At 43.5% G+C, this 22,752-nt stretch overlaps 1 protein-coding gene across 1 annotated transcript in view; it reads left to right on the forward strand.

Moving 5' to 3' along the window:
* The window catches only part of PGBD5 (piggyBac transposable element derived 5), a 62,343-nt gene extending 45,023 nt beyond the window's left edge, over positions 1–17,320 (forward strand). Inside the window, exons 4-7 of the mRNA XM_072331607.1 lie at positions 85–265; positions 6,399–6,596; positions 11,883–11,988; positions 13,787–17,320. Of these exons, the coding sequence (XP_072187708.1) occupies positions 85–265; positions 6,399–6,596; positions 11,883–11,988; positions 13,787–13,982 (681 nt within the window). The 3' untranslated portion in view covers positions 13,983–17,320. The remainder of the gene's footprint in view (positions 1–84; positions 266–6,398; positions 6,597–11,882; positions 11,989–13,786) is intronic.
* The last annotated feature ends 5,432 nt before the right edge of the window (positions 17,321–22,752 follow it).

A 22,752-nucleotide genomic window follows, 5' to 3' on the forward strand; every position in this document is an offset into this window, starting at 1 on the left:
TTTGAGCAGATGTGCTGGCCATTGCATCTGCTTCCTCTGGATTCATTATAATCTTTTGTCTTTTCTCTCTGTTTCTTCTTTAAGATTTACGTCCATCTCAAAGAAGGCGGTGCTGCTGATGGGCTGGATGCTTTGAAGAACAAACCACAGCTGCACAGTATGGTGGCCAAAAGCCTTTGTCAGAATGCCTCTGGGAAGAACTATATTATCTTCACTGGCCCAAGCATTACCAGCCTCAATCTCTTTGAAGAATTTGAGAAGCAAGGTGTGTATTGAGTGACTCACTGGGTTTTAATGATGACAGCCCTAGGGGCTTCCTGCCACTGAATTAAAAAGAACCTTGCAAAAGGCTTCAGTGAGATCTCAATTCCATGTTTGGGTAAGTTGGTCAGCCCTTGGAAGAGATTTCATTCATGGAAAGGTACGATGAAGAGTACTTTTTAAGTTCCATCTATGCTCTTTAAATCTTCTGAGCTAAAATGAGGGTATTTAAAAGTCCTGACTTTTGCTCTTTACCTTAGAAATGTGAGGTCTGATCTTCTATATGACCTAGGGGACTTTTAAAGGCATTTCCCTATCTACCTGTGATTTTTCTGTTCCTCTTGCTAAAAGACTATGGATGCAATGAATCCTTAAAGGTGTGTCTTTAAAAGTCGTTGCTGGTTTAGTATCGCTTAGATGGGACTTCTTTGGATGATGGTTTTATATCATTGCAAAAGCTCTAGCTTGGCTTCTTGCTAGTACAAATAAGCCTCGGTAGGAAAGTTGATAGTTGAAAAGCATAATAAAACTCTGCATTTGTCAGGAGAAATGCCCTTCGTTACACCAGCATGGCTCTTCCTGCCAGTATCTTGCTAGCGCAGAGAGTAACCTCAGGACATCTTTTCTGTCAAATGCCTCTTCACCTTATGTGAAATATCTGCCTGCTACCTTGCCTTCAGAGGTGCTAAAGACTTGCGGCTCCCCTTGAATTATAAGCTCTTGCTCTCCAGCAATCAGATAAAAGTCATCTCAGTGTAATTCTCAGCTAGTTGTTCAGTCAGCACGGCCTTTCAGGGTCAGTGTGGTGCATGAAACACTTGAGGATGCACCCTGCTGGAGGCTACAGGGTTGTTCCCCTTTTCAGTGCACAGCTGATGACTGACTTTTGCTTTTGGCGTGTATTCCATTGCAGAAGCTTAAACCCACCTGTACCATTATAGTAACACAATGTGCTCCAAAGCATGGAAAACAACTTGGGATTGAGACAACATTTTGATTCTCATCTGAAATGAGAACACCAGTCAGCCATCCCAGTGCTGTTGCTATGCCCCTCAGTCCTGTATTTCAAGCTGTGCTGTCACTGAGGTCTGTCGGAGGTGCAGAATTTAGCTCCTAAGTTATGTTAGGTAAACGGGAAGCTCACAGATTGCAGTAGGATACCACTGTATTATCACAGAAGAAGCTGTGGATTTTCCAAGTGCTGCAAACAGCCACATGGAAAAAAGTTGAGCGTATTTATGGCGCACTGGAATTGCTCCTCTGTTCTGTAGAAAATGAGTGTTTTCATCCTTAGGCAGTTGTAACCATTACATTTTTTGAGTAACAAAGCTAGAATGCAAAATGAACGGTTAGAAAAAATACAGGATAACCTACATACTCCTTGCACATGAAATGTGTCAGGTTTAAGCACGAAGAGTGACAGACAAGAAGTCACGCTGTTTGTGTTCAGCTGGGAAAGGACAAAGACATATATGGCATGACCCCGTTAGTCCATGACCTCAGTGGAGAAGGTATGTGGCTACTAAACCAGTTGCATGTTATCTATTTACAGATAATTCACGCTGTTTTTAGAGGTAAATTACTCCTGGGTCTTACACTGAGCAGATAATTCTAATTAGCAATTTCTAGCAGGTAGAACATTCAGTAATAACGTTCTTACCACATGCAATTTGGACTTACTATCTGATTCAGTATTCTATTACTATATTGATTTCAGTTTGACTCATGATTTGTTATATTGCTTCATGAGACATTTCCAATATTTGACAACTGCTTGCAAAATTAAAGTTCTGATCTGGTACAATCTATCACTTCCTTTGCTGGCTCTGAAAAATAACTTGGAGTTCCTATATTATAGAATCATGAAATGGCTTAAATTGGAGAGGCCCTTAAATATCATCTAGTTCCAAACCTCCTGACTTGGGCAGGGCTGTCAACCATTGAATCAGGCTGACCAGGGCCCCATCCAAACTGGCCTTGAATACCTTCAGAGGAGGGACGCTTATATATCCTATCTGGGTAACCTGTTCCAGCTCCTCACCATCCCCTGAGTAAAAAATGTATTCTTAACACCTAACCTAAAATTGCTTGTGAGGTCTGCCCATAGCCTTCTCTTCTCCAAGCTTCGCCCAACTCCCTTAACCTTTCTTCATAGGAGAAGTACTCCAGCCCTTTGATCATCTTTGTAGCCCTTCTCTGGACACACTCCAGCAGCTCTGCATCCTTTTCCTTCTGGGGCCTCAGGCCTTTACACAGTTCTCAAATGGGGCTTCACAAGGGAAAAGCAGAAGTGGACAATTCCCTCCCTTGCCCTTCTGCCCCCCCCTCTTTTGAAGTAGTCTTGGATACAGTTAGCCTTCTGGGCTGCAAGCATACACCGCTGCTTCATGTCTGGCTTTTCATCTGTGAGGACCCCCAAGTCCTTTTCTGCAGGTCTGCTCTCAGTAAATTCTCCCAGTCTGTATTTGTAACTGGAATTGCCTCAACCCAAGTGCAGCACCTTGCACTTGCTTTGTCTTTCAGATGAGAGAAAGCAGTCCTGTTTGCCCTCAGAGCCGATCCTACTTTCAGTAGGGGTTTGGACTGGAGGCCTCCTGAGTTGCCTTCCAACCTGAATTATCCTATAATCTATCGGGATCCTATGAAGACTTTTGTGGAACTGTAACTATTGTTAGCTTTTCCTATGCCACCCATGCATTACTGCAAAATCATGGTGTTCTTTTTAGAAAGCCTTCTCTGTACCACAGTACAGAATATGCATCTAGTAATATGAAGGGCTATCAATGAATATAATTCTAAGGTCTTTGGAGATAGCAAGAGATGCAGAAGCTTTGGAAAATAAGACTGGGAACTTTGATCTATTTGAAAATCTAAAACCTGAATAGATTCATTTTCTTTTTCAAGGAACATTCAAAACGTTTCTTTTTCTGGCTTCTGAATAGAACTGGAAACCTGCACTGAAATGCCCCAAATTCTCTGTTCTTTTAGCAGACAACTGCTGTTATTTGCTGTGACAGTCATTCATAGTGCATATTCCTTTTCACTCCTCAAAGCAAAAGTGTTATTCCCTACAGAGGATAGCACATCCCAAAGTCTCATGTTTCCCTTGAGGATATGAACCCTAAAAGTCCCTGTTGTGCTTTCTAAACCAGCAGGAGCAGCTGGCTCTGTACTCAAGCTGCAGGAGTAGTCAGCCTGGGTGACCTTGGTGCTTACAGAATCATTGCAGGATCCTTTAACTGCAAGCATGTGGACTAAAGCAAGCTCACATCTCCTTGTTGCAACAGGCCCCTCAGTTTCCCCGACTCTAACATGACCCTTGCATGCAAGATATGTGATTGAAAAATGTGTACTTTTGCCTGAACTGATTTCAGCCTGGGCACCTCTGCAAATGGATCATTTGCACCATTGGAATACATGGTGAAATAGGCTTCCACACAAGATCTCTGTGGCCTGGAGACCCTGGGAATGAACCTGGGTCACTCTGCCACACTTTCTCTTGTTGCTTTAGTCACTGCCCAGGCTAGTTTAGGTGTTTGCATTTCTGTACAGTTACTGTACAGTGGAGAGCCTATCTCCTTGTCTCCTGTGCATGCGACAAACACCTGTTGTGATTTAGGCTTAATTACATGCAAAAACTTCATTGATCCAGATGGGCTTAATTTTTCTTGCTTCTATTGCTATAGTAACTGGATGTTTTTAAAAAACTATAGATTAAGGGCGTCATCCATGATGAGAGACACCAGTAAACCTGCAGAAGTGCTGTGCCTTTCTTTGCTGCATAGCAGAGAGGTTATGCTGTGTGCTTCTGAGAGAGGAAATGGTTCCCATTATTCTGCGTGGGGACTGAAATATCTGCTGAAGGTTTTCTCCAGGCTTACCGCCTGAGCTAGAGGGAAAGCTGCAATTAATTATTATGGGATTTCAGAGATGTCTGTTACTATTTTGAAGCTCTAGCACAATAATGTAGTTATTGGCTCGATTTTATACTGCTGCAGTCTCCTGGAGAGAGTTAGTATCACCCCTTCAGTGAGTCATAAACCTTAGGCAGCTCAGGAAACTTCTCAGGCTGATGCATTATTACAGCAGGAAAGTCTTACTATTGGCTAGAAGAAAGCTTTATAAAAATTCAGTATGTTAACACCTATGTTTGCAGGAACATGACCTCTACAGTATTTGCGTAACTTATAGCAAGATAAGAAATAAATAATAAACAAAAAGCAGGTGCAATTCCTCCTGTATTGATTCCAGGCCTGTTGCCATGAGGCTTTTCTTGTCTTTTGTACAGGGAAATTATAGATTTCAAAAGATTGATTTCTTTCCTTAGAAATAACCAATCAGGTCTTCCTCTTTCAGAATCAAGCAGCCCCAGAGCTGTGTTGGTTGACCTTCTTCTGACGTGTCTTACGCTTCAGATGGAAAAGTCTTAGATTCTCATAGGTGTGCCCACAAAAGCTAGATGAATCCTTGAGTATTTGCTATTACTGTATCAGTATTCCTGTAATGTTTGTGAGCCCTAGCTACTGAGTATGCTTAGAATGCCAAGCTCTATATGAACCAAGGGCAAAGGCTACACCTGCTGCCCTCAAGAACTTGCATCATTACAGACAGAAGCCAAAGGGTCATGTAAGTGGAAATCCAACAGGTAATGTGTTCCTTGGGATCCTGAAACTCTAATCTGTCACAGCATTTTCCCTTTAAGGATATCCAATTATCCGTTGTGGAAAATTAAGCCTGATGAGAAAATTGATTAAACAGTCTTAGCTGACGCATTAGCTTCAGACTACCACAGACCTCAGCTGCCATATGAATGATGTGCACAGATGTCACCTGCTTCCATGCCCATCCATTTTCTCTACGCAGGTGGGTTAAAGCAAAGCCTAGGGACACTGAGGAAATTTCTATCCAGAATTTCCTCGAGTTTAATTAACTTGCCTGAGAAGATCTCCTTCTCCTTGAAAGCAGACCATTACTATTTCATGACCCAGTGAGAAGTTCAAGCATTTTCATTATTAATGGATATTCAAAATCTTGTCTGTTCCTACCTGGCTGCAACTGAGATATACTTTGTAGCACTGGATGTTATTCAGGAGGAGAAACGGGAGCTAAGATGAGCTTGGGAATAGGGGCTGTGGGGGGAGCTTATAGTTTGGTTTTAGTTCTCACAATCCTACTCTGTTATCAGTTGTCAAATTAATCTTCCTCAGGCCAAGTCTGTTTTGTCCTTGACAGTAACTGATGAATGACCTACCTGTGCTTATCTCAGCTCATGAGCTTGTCCACTGTATGTTTTTGCCCACTCCTGCTGAGGAGGAGAGTGAGAGTGTGGCTTGGTGGGAACCGGATGACCAACCAAAGAAAACCTACCGCAGGGTTTTTATCTCCTTTCCCTAAAAGCTGTTCTCATGAAACTTTGTGTTTCCATCTTCTCCATCATTTAGAGCATGCATATTTTTTGACATTGACCCATGGTTTCAGTAAGTCTTAATTGCTTATCCATGATTTCTTTAACAAACCAGATTATTCAGGTACAAGAAATGCCAAGATAAAGAACAAGAACTGGATGGCACAGTGAAGCAGCAGATTAAACCAGAGTTTGTCGGCTGTGTATATTATGAAAAGTATAATAGGAGCAATGTAGGAGAATTAATTTCAGTTAACGGCAAAGATGTTACAGCTTTCTTTCCCTCCTTGCTTCCTCCACAATTTATTCTCTCAGTTAAAAATCGAAGACTCTCTTGGATCATAAATTCTGATCCATTATACATATCACTGCTTATATTTTGCAGTCCAATTTAAAACGTGTTGTGAAGAATATTACATGGCTTATAGATGTCATTGTTGAGAAGACACCCTGCATTCTTCTCCTTGTTGCTGCACTGTGTCTGTGCAGGAAATGTCAGTACATTTCATCTTAAAAGCAGGCTTTCTGTACTTGTCTCAGTTTCCAGAACCATTCAGAATGGACACAAATGTTAGGTACTGCAGGCAGAGGCCAATTGGCTGATGTGTTTGCTGGATTACAGCATTGTAGGACAAGCTGTTTTCTAGTCGGGTCAGTTGGACTTGTTCTGCTGCTCCTGCTTTTTGGGTCCATGCGATGTTTTGCTGATAGGGAGTTCTTTTTTCACATGCAGAGATTTACTGCTGTGGGTTGCTGAGCGCCAGGAAGAGCGACTGTACAGGCCTACCTCCATCCATGCTGAACAACCCTGACACTCCCCAGTCCAGAGGACAATACAGAATAAGAATGAAGGGAAACATGTCCTTGATCTGCTGGTACAACAAAGGGCACTTCCGTTTTCTGACTAACGCCTATTCACCGGTTCAACAAGGTAAGCAATATTCCTGCTGCTCATGTGGAAAGTGCACATGCTTTAAGTGACAGGGCAAGATGAGTCATGGAGTTTGATTATAAGCCTGAACAAAGAGCTTGATCATAATATCCTAGAGAAATGATTGCAGTAGTGATGACTGCCCTTTTGTGTCTTCTTACAGCTATTATATTTTCCTATGCAAAGGTTAAAAGCTTACTGCTAATGCAGCATCCTTTGACTGTACTGGTAAAGACTGCAGCCTTTTAGGTATAAAGATGATATTTCTGCTGGTGGTCAGAGAGGGGGTGTGTTATGGCATGGTGCTATACTAGTCACATTTGCAAAACATCTCATGGGATTGCTGCTGTAGAAAAATTAATAAATGACATGATGTACTTAGAACTGAGTAGGTCCTACAATTAATGTATCGTGTCCAGTAGAAATACAGTCACAAACAAATGTCTTTTTGCCAGAAGCAAATTAAGGCTGTTACGTTACATTGATTTTAGCAGTTGATGGAAAAGAAACAAAAACAGGTAACTTGAACAGTTCAAATGATGGCAAAAAAGCTTCTTGATGACTAAAATCTTTTCAATTTCAAAAATACATAAATACTTTAAAGACCATTTAGAAACTATAAGATGCAACGCGACCACCTAACTCCTTGAAAATCAGCATCAGTGAAAATGTTGCTTCAGTTTCTCTTTGTTTTATTAATCAGAGTTATGTGGAACTGCCTGAGACAAACCACTAAATGTAAAGCCACCAATTCACAAGTATCACGCCTGCTCACGTTCTGAGCCCCACCACCATCTATCTCTACCACCAGCTATGCAGTAGGTGGGCTTTGGTGACAGGGCGAGCTTGGTGTCTGAGAGCTGATGCCAAAGGCATGGCACATGAAGGAGAAGCAACACTTCAGCAATGCTTCCAAAGCCAGTCTCTGGAACACTGCTGCCCCATGAGAGCAGTCACTGTCAGGATTTGTGCTGCCTCCTGAATGCACTTTGTCAAGTGTGCTAGATGTGTAAGAGTTATCACTAAATGTCAAATAGTCTGTGCTAGCATGGAGCCTGCAGTTGTAATGCATAAATGGTACTGAAAAGAGAGCTCATTAGAAAACTGTTCTCTTTATGAAGGTCAGTGCTAATTGCCCCTTTCAGAGAGGGGCCACAAGCAGGCTGCAGTTGGTGGTGGCCCTCCCAGGCAGCACACAGCAGTGCGAGTAGTTCTGTCTGTGAATGACTTTGGGCAGGTTGTAGCCTGAGCGGGATTGTAGGTTTCAAGTGCAAGGTGGTTTAAGGCTCTTTGGTTAGGACTTGTGCATGTGTTGGGCAAGACCTGCACAATACAGTGCTCACCAAACACATGCTGGGACAGCCAAGATAGTTCAGGGTGAATCAGAGCAGAAAACTGAGAGGGCTTTTCAGAGCTACGCTGGGGTGTCCGGTGAAGATCTGAGAACAGATGGAGGTTCAGCAGGAGGGTATGAGACCAGATTGCTTGCCTCTAATTTGGTATCTCTGAAGTCAGTGCAGTAAGAGTTGATGAAGGCAACTTGACCACCATAGTCCCTTCTAAATGATGGAGACACGGAGGAGGAAGAAAGGCTTACCTTGAGGTAAGCCTGAAGCACAGACCTGCTGAGCAAGTGTGTTAAGTGGGAGAGGAGTAAGGAGTAAATGGGAGTGAAACCTACATGGAGCAGTCAGATAGAGAATGGAGCCCGCGGGATTACTTGATAGTAAACTGCATTTCCACCCTGAGCATAAACATTAGTGAGAGTGGAGAGGCCATGAAAAGAAAACATAAAAACATAAAAGATGAGATGGACAAAGCAAAACCTAGCATGAGAACAAAGGTGAGTGGAGCTAATATAGTGAGCTATGTATTGCAATTTAAAGGAAAGTAGGGAAGGTAAACCTTGCATATACCTGGAAGGCAAATCCCACCTAAGCCAGAGGCAATGGGAGAGCAGTTACTCTTGTCACAGTTACCTATGAATGCTATTCACAGATGCAGCACGCTGTTTATTACAGATGTTTTGAAACAGTGTGTCATAATACATCATCTTGGATGCTAAAGGGTGAGTCTTACTCCCTTAGTCTTGCAAAAAAAAAGTCCTGTTTACTCTGCTATAAAGTACAATTTTTCTACCTAGACCAAAATTCAGTGTTCTTTTAATTTCCCTTAAGCTTTAAATTGAGTTGAATTTTTCTTGGTCTCAGTACTACAGAAGTCAAAAGAGATCAGGATTCCCAGAGAGTAAAAAGTTACTCTTAATGTAGACCAGGTGATAAGCTGGTCCAGACCTTCCTGTCTGGGGGACATGGCTGCATTTTGTTTTCCACTCAAGATCTGGAGCCTGCTTGGCACACATCTTGAGGGCTGTGTTCTAGAAATAACAAAAATCCTCTCCTATTTATTTTTATTTATTTTTAACAATGCAAAACAGTGGAGGCAGCAACCTCAATTGCTGCACAGCAGGATGACCACGTACTCAGGGAATCCTGGGTTTTCTGGCCTATGGAGGGAATGGGGAGCCTCAGGGTCCCTGGTGTTGTGTGGTGTTCCCAGCCTGCTGGAGACCATGAAAATCCTAGGGCTTTGGCAGCATGCAGAGCTGGAAGCATCAGCTCCTTTGCAAGCTATTAGAGGGCTGGGCCGATTTCTTTCAAGTGTATTGTGTTTAAGCAAAAACATATTCTCCTTTTGAGAAGGAGCTTCTTTTTGAGAAGAGCTTTCACAGATGCCAGCTCTACTTAAGCTCTACTTAGAAACTGTTTATATGTTAAAAGTTAGCTAATGATGGAAAATGAAGTCTGAGCTACACGTGCAGAGGGCAAGGGCCAAAAAGCTGTAAGTGACGTGGTAGCATCTCACCAGTGACTGGTGGTGGTAAAAGGTAGATGTAGGGTTTAACACTTACAAGTGTGGACTAGATAGAAAGCTAGAGAGAGACAAGGGGAGCATGGAGAGGCAGCTGGAGAGGAGACAGTGGTAATGACAAGAAGGCACTATCGGGAGCTAGGTGCTAATAACATCCTACTGACACAGCCAGTATCAAATGCTGCAGTTCCCTGGGAAACTCACATTAGCTTCTCCTTGCTGTCTGTGCCATTTCTGCCCACCCCGTCTTGAGGATTGTACAGAGGGAACAATGAAAAGATGGGAGATGCTGTGAAAGCACTGCATTTGTGTACACTGCTTTGATAAGCAAGTCCCAGTGTTGTTCTTAGTCCTGGAGATGGAGCGAGGGATGCCTTTGTGATGACATCTTTGTTTCCTGAAAAAAATCTAATTCTGAATTGGAAAGTCTGGGTTAAGATGCTGAATGTTTAAAAATATGTTTCAGGACAGGGAAGCTCTAGGATTATAACCTTAAATTTACACATATCCTTTGTGAGATTGAAATTATGGGGTTGTATTCAGGTATGGCAAGAGGGATAGATGGAACGAGGGCAAGCCCTTGAACTTAAATTAAGCCTTGAACTTAAATTTAAGCCTTGAGCTTAAATTAAGCTGTCTGCAGCTCTGAGAAAGAACCGTAACAAATGTACATCCAGATCAAAAGTCATATGGCACTTGGAACGTGAAACAATCCAAACCTAAAGTTGACTCCAGCAGCTTGCACCAGAGCAGCAGGCAGGCGCCGGCTGCAGCACAGGCGGTGTGCTCCCCTGGGAAGGGCTGCCAAGGACTGAGCAGAGTGATACCGAGGGAGGACCAGGAGGGGAAATAACTCATCAGAGGTGCGGGTGAGTCAGCTTGCTTGGGGCCTCCTGCCACAGAGTCTTGCAGCTAGGAATGACCCAGCTCCAGCAGTTGCCTCCCTGGAGGGGCAGCCTTGTGGCTGCCTGGAGGACATAAAAATAATGTGCATATGAAGCTACTTAATGTTCTCAGTACAGAGGAACGGTTGTGCAGAACATAATAGAAAGTGAGAGGGAGTGTGTGGTGCCCACGTAGCTGCCGTCACAATGCATTGTTAAGGATTGTGAATACAAAGCAAATTGCAAAGGAAATAGAAATTCGCCAGAGGAGGGGGAGAGGAGAGGGGACATTTACGCCCTATTCTGGAGGGGAAGAGGTGAGAGTGTTGAATGTTTTAAAGGTGATATTGTTTTGGACTCATGGAAAATCAGAATTTAAAAACCCCAAATAAATTGTTGCATGGCTCAGCAGTAACGTGACATTTCATATATGTCACAAGTCTTGCTTCAAAATAGAGCCTGCCAGCTAGGACAGTGCGGGGGGCTTGACGGAGATTATGGATGGAATGAGACTTCCAGCTGAAGGAATGAAATGGTGAAGTCTGCAATCAAAACGTGAGGAGCATTTTAGGGATGGCTGTAAAAGAGTTGGCTGAAGGAAGGAGTTTGAAGGATGGAGAAGTGAGGAAGCCTAGGATCTGTACTGAAACACTGCTGAGAAAGAATGCAGCCAAGCCTTTGCTTCTCTAGAGTTGGAGAAAAACACTCTTGTGCCCAGTAGGAAGTAAGGATCATCCCTAGGCAGTCAGCTGTAGTCATGGAGCAAGAGGTGGCCCATGCCTTGTAGACCTGACTGTCAAATGCTGAAGGAACATGGAAACAAGGGAACCAACTTAATAAGGTACTTCAACTTTACTCCATTCGTCCTTCCCTTCTGCAGCCTGGAGTCACAAAGCAAAGAGCTGGGGCAATTTCTTATGAGAGTATTGGGCTCATAAATACTGTGGTAGCACTGGAAGAAGCTCGGAGAAAGACACACGGAACAAACTGAGGCGATTCTTGTATTTGGTTTGGTTTAGTTTGCGTTTTTTTTTGCCAAGTAGCACCCACTGGAGTGGGGAAACCCTGTTGCTCTTGGTCTTCAGGGGCAGATCTGAGGAAGGGACGCATTTCACTGTTTAGGACTGCTAGAGCTCAAAGCAGGAAATACCAAGTCACAGCTCTAGAGCTGATCACAACTCACTGTGAACTTACAGAAGAGAGACTGATACGCTATTGGTAGCGGGCTGCTGTGTGACTAGGGTGGTGGGTTTTTACCTGAAATACGGTGAGAACATTTGTCTCCCTAACACCTTGTCACCTCCAACTAAATATTGATTCATCTCCCTTTTTCCCTTGTTCAGTGTATTACCAAAGAAAAAAATTGGTCAAATTAGCATCTCTGTTGCAGGTAACAGAGGGGCCGCCTCCTGATTTTGGGACAGAAACTTGCAAGATTGTATTATATAATGCTCAGTGTATGTAAACTGTATCTTTCAATGGCCACACCTATCATGTGGATTTAAAACTGCTATGTTTCTAATTGATGCAGGGGTTATAATTAAGAGAAAAAGCGGAGAAATTCCATGCCCTTTGGCGGTTGAAGCATTTGCTGCTCACCTTAGCTATATCTGCAAATACGACGACAAATACAGCAAGTAAGTGAGAATGGGTTGGGTGTGAGGGTGTTTATTTCTTTCAATCCTTCCCCATGGCTGGACTGAGTTCTCCATGTGGAACTGCAGCTGAGAGCACAGTCCTGCTTTGACTTAATTCATTTCTGTCAAAACTCTTGTTCCAGTCAAAGACCAGAATCTGCCTCTGCATAGTGGTGAGAGCTGCATTGCTAGCCATGCTGTAGGGAATCTCTGCAGGAATACAGAGATGAATGAGCACTCATCATTAAGCACATTGCATTTTTTTACTGCTTCCGTTCACCTTCTGAATAATCTCGTAAGGCCTGCTAGTCTCCTTTTGGCTCTACCCACCTACCTACCAGTCTAAAAAAAGAAAATTATGAGTCTTATGTTCTTAGCTTCTTGAAAATGACTTGTAAGAGAAGCTGGGAAGATGAGCCAAGAGGCTGATGGTGTTCTTGGCCACATCAAATTCAAGACTAAGTTGAGAATTCAGCAAAGGTCTCCAAGTCTCTCAGGATAGCTCAGCTCTCCACTCCTATCAGCAGGAGGTGAGGATCTGTCTTGGTGATATTTGAGCTACCCTGAGCCAAAAGATGCTCAGCTGTGAATACAGAGCCAATCCAGGTGAATTGGCAGAGCAGAGTACAGATATTTGGGCTCCTGGATTCCTTTTGGTGTGCTCATTGCTAGCTCTTAATGTAATGGAGAAACAGAGACAAGTAAGAACAGCAGCGGGGAAGCTTGGCAGTGGGAGTAGTAGTGAGGTGCAGACGATTTCATGAGCTAGATACTGAGGAGAAAAAGCAGCAGAGATTTTCTAAGTTAATCTGAGCAAAGTAGCAAGAATTTGGTGTGTGGAAAGCAGCACAAAGAAAGAGATGAGGTAGTAGATTTAAAAAAAAAAAAAAGAGAAAATGGAAAAGTGGAAAATCTTATGACTGAAGAGAATATTCTGGAAGTCCTAGAATTAGTCAGAACCTAAATATAAGGCTGTCAGTCTGTCCTAGTTCTCTTGCCTTATGGAGAGGAGGTGCTCTGTCTCTGCCCCCATATCCTCCCACATACTGTTGACAACAGCAGAAATAATTTTTCTCTTACAATTGAAATAATTGAGAGGAGAGGCATCAGCAGCCTTCCCTAAACTGGTGACAAGTGACAGGACAAGGGGAAATGGCCTCAAGTTGCACCAAAGTAAGTTTAGGTTGGATGTTAGGAAACACTTCTTTGCAGAAAGGGTAGTTAAACACTGGAATAGGCTCCCCAGGGATTTGGTTGAGTCGCCATCCCTGGACGTGTTTAAGAGCCGTTTGGATGTGGTGCTGAGAGATATGATTTAGCAGAGGGTTGTTAGAGTTTGGGTACTATGGTTAGGCTGCGGTTGGACTTGATGATCTTTCAGGCCTTTTCCAACCTGGGTAATTCTATGATTCTAACAGGCCTGAGTCTTTTCTTTTAATTACAGTTTTAAGGGATTTAGACCAGTGGCTCCCAGCACTTGGGCGTTTGTCACATGCATGCTCTAGGAGCATGGCATTCGTTTTTTTTTGCTGTGTGCAGAGGTGAATGCTGCTGAAGTTTTGTCTCCTGAAACAAGGACACTGCTAGAAATTTCCAAAACTGAAGAGACAGGCAACTAACTGTAAATGATTGCAAATACAAAGTACAGAATTCTTGAAGATCATACTTGCACTTGGCAGTAAGTACTGGCCCTGCTTCTATTTTGCATAATCCTCTTCTAGGGTTATTCCTTGCATTCAGATGAAAGTGATGGCTGAATACTGTTTATTTGTTTGTTTGTTGCCTTTTCTCTTGGTAGGTATTTTATTTCCCACAAGCCGAACAAGACCTGGCAGCAAGTATTCTGGTTTGCCATCAGCATTGCTATAAACAATGCCTACATCCTCTACAAAATGTCAGAGGCCTACCACGTGACGAGGTATAGCCGCGCACAGTTTGGTGAAAGACTTGTAAAGGAGCTTCTGGGCTTGGATGACACCTCACCCTCCCATTGATGTAATGTTCTTGGTGGCATAGGCAGGAGGTGGAAGGTAAGCAGAAGAAAATACCACACCTGGAACAGCAAAGGAAGGAACTTCTGACACCACCAGTGCTGTCCTTATCCAAAAACACCAAGTGATGCCACTAGAGAGGTGGAAACTTTGTTCCTAGTAGCAGCTGGATGTGTAAACGTTCCGCAGAAAGTGCCACAAGAAACGCTGACACAGAATTGCATATGCGAATGCCCTGTGGGTATCTGTACACCAGAAATGAACTTAAATTAGTTGTCTCTCGATGCTATTCATTAAACAGGGTCATCTTGTAAAGTCATGCTTGGGCTCAGTGCTTGCCACGAGCTGAGATAGCTCAGCAGGCCCAGGTGGGCATTGCATAGAACTCTGTACCTTATTTGGAGTTACTCAATTCTGGTACAAGTACCTTATTTGGAGTTACTCAATTCTGGTACAAGTAGTGTTAAGTCTGTACCGTGGGCTGTGGTTGAGAGTGCCAACCACCTTGTAGGAATCATTGCTGTCCTCACAGTGTGCTAAAAGAAGCAGTTCCAAGACACGAATCCCAGATAGGCATGTTGACAAACAAGACCTTTAAGGCAGGCAGCCAGGAACTGGGAACTGGTCAAGACTTTTTTCTTTCTCTTCTTTCTTTTTGAAGCGTAAGGCGATTTGATCCCCCATAGAACGCAGTAAGATTAGAAGAAACCAAATACATGAGTACATTTAAAATGGAAAAACATGACACTGATTCATTATTTTTTTTTAACTAAGATGAAACATTTTATACATGAACAGTGAGTGAATTAATACTGCCTCACATCTTAACTGCCATGGTTGGTATACAGGTCAGAAATAAGAACATAACAGTCATATGTTTCCTTGATTTCAACTGTCTTGTATGTTGCTTTAAAGTCTGACATAATGGACTGTTAAGTGGATAACAAAAAACAATTTGTTTGATTTCCTTTCATAAGTGTCAAGGCTTTTCAGGTCATTTTGGAACTTCATTTTGGCACACAGTTGGCAGGAAGAGAGTAATTCACTAATAGCTGTGTGTTTCGCATGATCACTGCGGGATGTTCTGTAGGAATTCTTCTCACTAGAACAAAGGGCTTGTTGCAGTAGCTGTAATTAAGCAGATTACTTGTTTATCAAAATAACATAGTGTTGTGTTTTGCAAAAAGAAAGAAGTCCAGTTACAGCTAGAAGTTAAACATCACTAAAACAGAGCAAGCCCAAAGAGTTCACCTGTTCTGAGTCACTGTAGAGGACAAGCATTGTCACGTGCTGGTGCCTGTGGCTGAGCTGCTACAGTTTGGCGTTGGTGGAATCTGAAGGCAGTAAAGCTTTGGGAAGCAGTGAAGAGAGAGGGAAGTGTGGCTGAAACAGGAGAGAACTGATATGGAGGTGAAATACTGCCCTGCTCTCTACACATTATTGATTTCAGTCCAGAACTCAATCACCAAAAACCCCTCTGTATTCTAAAGGTTAGCAGTGATGGAAACAGACAGGATTGTGTTACCTTACAGGACATAAACCACGTTGCTTTAGGGACCAACTGATTTTTGGTCTCCAAGCTTAGCATTTCCTGAGAAGTTTTACGAAAGAATGACTTGGGCTGATTTAAGAGGAATGGAGCAATTGATTGATGTAATGATCAGTATAAACCTCACCAGTTTATATAAAGGGTCATGAACATGAATTTCAGAACTCTATGATTTCAATTGCTGTGACCATCAGAGATGCCAAGGCACTGCAAATGCCCATTGTGCAAATCAGCAGGGGCTGGTAAATCACTGACTGGCCCAGAGAGAATCCATGCGCTGACAGCTTTCTGTTTCCACCAACGTCTTGATTTTTGGAGTACGCTTAGGCAGATCTCACCTGGTTGCAGGGAAAGTAAAGGGACAGCCAGCACCTCAGTGGTTCTGCCTGCAGTACAACCTGGAGACCACCCCACCTGTCCTGCTCTGCCTGCCAGCCTCAAGATGAGTGACAAACTGCAGGTTTCTTAAGCGCCTGTTTTCACTTGGCAGTCCACAGCATCTCCATCCTGGAAAAGAGAATAGCAAAGGTTACAACCGTGTAGGTTACAACTGGAAGCCTCAGAGGCTCAAGAGGAAGGGGAGGGTTTGTACCGCTGTAAGTCTTTGGTAATGCTGGGCTATGCAGGACCCTGAGGATGAGTTCAAATCTCCTTGTCCCAGCAGGGAATGGAGATGATCCTTCTGCAGACTGAATGTGTGGCGTGGCTGGGTCTTACCAGTCTTAATATCCTGGTGGGGGTGAGGCTAACACGAAACATAGAAAACAAATGTCCAGCCCTCAGTTTCTATTTCTGAAGAAACTCCACAGAGATACCTGAAAGTAAACGGTGTTATTGTTGCAAGCTCTCTGCTCAGGCAATGCCAGCTTTCATTGTGACAGGATGAGTAGTGACAACTTCATTATGCCTTGTAAGTTTATATGGCAGTCAGAGTTAGTATCATAAGGAAAGGTGTGGCAGGAACTCTGCAGGTCAAATGTTGCATGAACAGTAGCTGCTGCGAGCCCAGCTTCCTTTCATTCCCCTGCTAGACCAGAGCATTTGCAAGATGCTGATGCCCCCAGCAGCAACAGAGAGGCTGGCAGGGCTTCCTAGGAGCTGCTTTGTGTGTCCGAGGAGCAAGCACAGCACTCTCCAGCTATGTCGTAGCCCCTTCAGCTAGAGCTGGAGCCCTTTGCAAATTGTTACGTCATTACCGTGTATGCTTGAAGGCCTGGATCTATGCCTTCCCATTTAGAAAATGCCTTTTCTTTTTCAGGTGTCAGTAGGTCCAAGGCTTTGGAACATTGAGTTTTTCTACTTACTTACGTCGTTAATTATGTGGATTACTTGAGCTAAAATGACGAGGTCCTAGCTTTTTGCCTCAGGGACTGGGTCCTGAGTAGTTTTCCCTAGAATTGGTGTTGATGGGGGATTACACAGTGGCTGACTATTACAGGGAAGATGCTTTAGTCTCCTTTTGCAAAGGAGAAAAATTTAAACAAAATTATAGCTTTGCAATGAATTTCATTTTCTTAGCCTTAATCATCCTTCATCATTTTGAACTGGTGCCCAACGCATGCACAAACATTCCATAAGTAAGCAAAAATATTTATATATATTTATATGTACAAAATGCCTGAATTTTGGCTCTGAAAGCCAACAAGCAGAACCCACCAAAGCATAGTTTATACCCATGGATAACTGTTCCACCTTATCTTCTCCATCTGTTGACTTGGAGTGGATAGGGTTGAGGGACGTTAGGATTTCTCCTTGTTGAAAAAGCATCTTGCACTTTCTCTAAGTTACTATTAAAAAAAAAAACAAAAACAAAAAACAGCAAAATAATTAAGGAAGAAATTGAATGAGGTTATAAAGTAAAAGTTTGCTTCTCGCAGCTTAGATTCTGTAGCATTTCCTTTACTGCACACTGGCTGACTCAGATTTGGTTTTCCCATCCACCTGTAACACTAAAGCTTCTCCCTAGTTAAAGGGGAAAAAAAATGGTTTAGTCTCAAAGTAGTGCAAGGATGCTAGTTGTACTGTGCGCGTGTATGTTAATTGTGCAATAGCTTGTGAAATGACACCACGTTTTTCTGTCTTGTTTTTTTTTGTATCCTTGAGACAATCTGGGTAAGGGACCTTAAAGCACAGCAGTGGCTAAAAGACAGTGGAAATGCTAAGCGGGTCACAGAGGTAGGAAAGAGGGTTTGAAGCTGAAGTAGATGTGGGAGCAGGAAGGCTCGTGTCTCTCCTGCTGAACTGAATTTTAATTCACATGTACTTCTGAACATGATTTAAGTATGGTACGCAAACTCTGTTCCAGAGTACGAAGACCATCAGTGAGACATCCTGACCACCTTCTATGCACAGTGCTTCTTTCAAGAAATCTCTGTCCTGCCACGATCCATTCTTGGAAAGCATTTCTTTCCTAGTGCATAATATAACAATGTGACAAGATCTCAGAAGCCACCGTGAAACGGTTTCCACTGCTGTTGTCTTAGTTGAAAAACGCTCCAAGGGCTTGCAGAAACTCTGCCATTTTTTACTTCAGCCCGTTTGTGCACTCGACACTATGGCACAATTTAAAGACACCTCTTGGCTGTTTTCCACTTCTTTTCTCTGGCCCCAGCTCTTCTTCATTTACCGTGACATCCCAGTGCCACTAATAGGGTACAACTTTGTTTTCTTCAGAAAAATACATTTACCCATTTCCAGACTGGCATGAAAGAGAGCAACTCCAAGCCCTTTCATCACCTTCAGCTGTACTTCTATGGCTGTGGCTTTTTATTTTTGCTGAAGGGATATATATATTTTTTCCTTCTAGTATTTAGTAGACTGCCTTGAGCTAGTGAGTAAGTCCTCCATTGGCTCTGTGTCTTGCATGTCTCAGCATCCACTAGTCCTGTGGCTGATTTCAGTGATGAGCAGAGGTTTATGCTGCACTGATAGCTCTGTGTGTCTACCTCTTGGAAAGTGCTCTTACGACGGCGGTAGTCATCAGACACTATTATCCCTTCATATAGGAGCTTTCCCCTTCATAATCAGTGAGGCACAGCAGAGATAAATGCATGATGAAACTGTATAACGGGGCTTGCACTCTTGCTGATTAAGTCCATGTTCTGCATTTTCAGCAACTTTGTTCTTTGTCAGATCTGCTTTTCCAGACTAAAACTGGGAGCAGGACAGACATCATCCTGCTCTGCAGCAAGGGCTGTGGGAGCACAGCACCGGTTCTTTGCATATATAGGCCTATGTGAGTCAAATCCAAGCTGTGCTGAAAGTAGGAGGAAGCTGAATAGAACAGAGCAGCCCAACCTGCCAGGGGAGGAGGAAGCAGGGAAATAAACAGAGAATCCAAAGCTCTGCTGAAGACTAGACATCAGTGCAGAATTCAGAGAAATAATTACTAAGGCAGTCTTGAGGAAAGTATGAAGTCTTCCATCCATCCCTGCTGTGGAATGTACCACAGCAATTTCTGATTGCTATGACTGGTGTGAGATTGTCTGTTAAACACAAATACATCTCAGTCTGGTTGAGAAAAACATGCAAGTGTCAAAAAAAACATTCCTGATGTTTTGAAAGGTGAGAAACTTCAGCTTCAAAACATTTATGTATTTGGCCTTCCTATTAACTAGGCTATTTTGCACAGAGAAAAAAAATCCAGCTTGGATGTAAGCCTGTTGCCAGTGCTACTCGGTATATATTTCCTCTCGTAAAGGCTCTTCCCAAATCTGCCTTGCTTTCCAGAAGCATCATGAACTCAAACTGGAATGGCCCTTATGTGGTCGTCTCACTGTTGGGGAACAGCTGAGAATACCCACGCTTCCACACAAAAACTCTAATTCTTCCAAAATTTAGCCCTGAAGAACTTCCCTGAGCTTATCTCAGTCATCCCACCAGCTCTTGGTCAGTTCACCACCTAGAAGAGGTGACAACACAGAGTTGGCCTTTCCATTTCCTTCTGTAGTATTACTTCAACTGATCCTTCCTGATATTTTGAAAATCACAGATGGAACAGGGTATCGTTTCCGAAGCCTTTAGAAATTGCAGTCACTGTGAAGGTGTTCCTGTTTTGCCCCGTTAGTGCTGCTCCACCAGGTTTCATGTGGGCCCAAGAGATTTCGGCATCGCCTCCCCACTGCTCCCATTGGAATGTCTATGACAGCTCTCAGCACTGTCCAAGGTATTACAGTTTGTTTTTCTTGTCAGTGGTTTGGTTTTCTTTTTCCTTTCTCTCTTTTTTTTTTTTCCCCTCATCTTTTACTTAAACCCTTCACACTTACCAGTTTGATAGGGCTGGTGAGCAGCTGTTAGGTATCACTGAAAGGCCTTACGTGGTAAATCCCTTTTGTATCACTCTTCTGAAGCAATGACTGCTAGCATTAGATGTCAAAGTGGTCCACACCATGTGTAGTGCAAAAATTCTATCCGTGAAAACATGACTCTGCAAAAGTGCTCATTTGATGTAATTGCAACAATCCTGGAATGCTTGGGGAATCTGGATGGAGAACCTAATGCAAAAGGACCGTGGCACCGTGCTGTAGGGTTGGGACATTCAGGATCCAATTGGATAAGCAGAGAGAGGCAAGGTGAGTGCCCAAACACCTCTGTTCATCAGAAACAAAAAGCCTGCAAACGCTTCTACTCTTCAAGAATTTACAGAACGCTCTGGATTTCAAGCAGAGCACTCAGTTTCACTCATTACCAAAAAAGCCTAGAAACAAGGAAGAAGAGCCCGGTACACTAGGTTCATCTGTCCAGAGCCTCCACCCTCTCGGTGTCAAAGTCACGATGTAGTCCTTTTTCTTCAATTAATCTGTGCCAAGGTGTGTGCAAAGCGTGTTGAACTGTTTGCATCTCTCTGTGAAACCAAGTTACTCCGTTGATAGAAAACAAATTGCAGGTCTCGCACTTACTTTCGCAGCCTGGATTTTTCCTCTGTTTATAAGCCAAATGTTTGCCTGGCATTTCAGTACAGAAGTTAAAAAATAACTTCACCCTGTGTTCTGAAGAGAGACCAGGGGCAACCAAAGATGAGGTGAGGCTAATTGGTGCAGTGAAGAGGCAGAGGGAACAGAAGAGGTTGGGCATGCAGAGGAGAGGAGCCAGATGATCCCTTCTAACTTACCTGTCAGCATGTGCACTCCCCTTCCCCTGCTGCCTTGAGTCCAAAAGAAAAGGTTGATGTTCAATACGACCACTCTGCACAGCCGCTCCACTGCTAGCCTCGCTCCATGCCTTTGCTTACACTGTGCACATCGGAAGTCAAAGAGCAAGGAGTGCAAGGGAGGGAGGTAGGCTGAGGGGGTACCATGGGAAGAGATGGGAATTCTGGCAAAGGAATCTCCCCATCTCATTCTCATTTCTATTTAAAATGTTAAAGCAACATTCCATCTAATGTGGCAACTGCACCAAACACAAAGGTTGGCCTCAGCTCCTTCGGGCTGCGCTCACATCAGCGATCACAATTCTGTTGCAAAGGTCCATATTCCTAAAAATTCCAGAGATTTCTGCTGCAGATGTAAATTCCAGAGGTAAAGCAAACGCTGCAATCGCTTCCTTTTCTTTTTAATTTCTCCGAGCAGTTTTCTAACAGCCACGTCTTTCGGGGAAATGCATGTGTGTGAGCTCTTCACAGAGCCATCCACAGCTGTGTTTCTGCATGGGACAGGGAACTACTTTTGTGACACCGGTTTTGTTCTACACAAAGGCACGCTTGCAATAAATTTTTACGAGTTTTGTACACCATGAGCTAAATTCTGAGTTCAAAAAAAAACAAAAAACAAAAAAAAAAAGTGAAGTGTGGCAACAATAACAGAATGGATTTATAGTATCACTCTGATATCTTGTCATGTGAATTTATTTCTTCAACGATGTTTGTTTACAATCAGCAACTTTGAAATACAGTCAGATATATTACCGGTTGCTTTTCTGCCTCGTTCTTTTCTAGAATAGCTTTGGCAATTCGTGTAGGTGAAAGGACCTGGGGAAAATACCCACAGATAAATTACACATTCTCACTCTCAGACTGCTATAGACTGAAAACCCGATGCCTTTACCCAGACACTGAGTACAAATACATATTCTATGAAGGAACTGAGTGTAGACAGAGCCCCAGGCCCCCAACACATGCTGCACACAGAAAGGGAACGGCCCTGCTGCCCTCAACACCCCACGCAGTGCCTCCAGCTGCCCTGTGGGCTGAGCACAGGGACATGGGCTCCAATGTCTGCTAAATGGTACGGGCCCTTTATCCTTGCTGCTCTGCCTTGCCAAGCTTTATCTGCACCACCAGTAGTACCCACTGGAAGCATCACCCACATGCCAAGTGTGTGGCATTAGCAGAAAAAGCTAAACGCACATCACATGGTTGAAACCCCAATCCACAAAGGAAGCAGAAACCTTGCAAGAGAAAACTTAAGTGAGGTCACAGTCCAGCAAATGAAGGAGAGATTTCCCCCATGCCATGTGCCTGTGTCCCCCACAAGGACCAGGCTGTATAGTGTGTGTGGCTCAGCACTGACCTCTTGCTGGGATGCATCGGGTGCCTGCTGTACCTTCACCTTGCTCACAGTCTATTTCTTCCAAGCAACCAGTATTTTCCAAGGGAAGAAGTTTAGTTTGCATCTAAATTGTCCAAAGAAAAATTATGGATTTTTAGTGAACGTAGAACATGACCAAAAGCAACTGGCAGTGCATCCCTTGACCTTAGCTACTTAACATCCCCATGGACCCAGCCTCTATTACGTGGCTGTTTTTCTCAGGTTGCTCCTTCTACTATCAGTAAAGGAAGGGGAGGAGAGTCTGGCGTGCTCAGCAGCTCTGAGCTCTACAACTGTACCGGCAGACAGGTGGCCGAAGGGGCAGCCTGAACGTGCCATCCTGGTGCCAACAGGTACATCACTCCACAGGCCACTCTGTGCCAGAGCTGACCAAAAGAGATGACCACAGGCCCCCGCCACATGCTGGCCAACACATTTAGCTGTGATGAGCCAAGTGGGAATTCATTTAAACCCTCCATTGTGGTAGGACTGCTCCCAGCACTGTGCTCTCCGGTCCCTGGATGCGCCGTGACCTGAGCTGACGCTGTGTGTAATCGGGCTGTCATCGGAGCTGCGAGCAGCAGCACGAGTCATCTTTAGCACGTTAATTGAATGACACAAGGAATTTAATTTGTGAAATTATGAACACATTATGATTAACACTGAGACACATACACATGTGTAACCTCAGCGCTGTCAC

Source organism: Excalfactoria chinensis, chromosome 3 (assembly GCF_039878825.1).
Source record: "Excalfactoria chinensis isolate bCotChi1 chromosome 3, bCotChi1.hap2, whole genome shotgun sequence".
NCBI lineage: Eukaryota > Metazoa > Chordata > Aves > Galliformes > Phasianidae > Excalfactoria > Excalfactoria chinensis.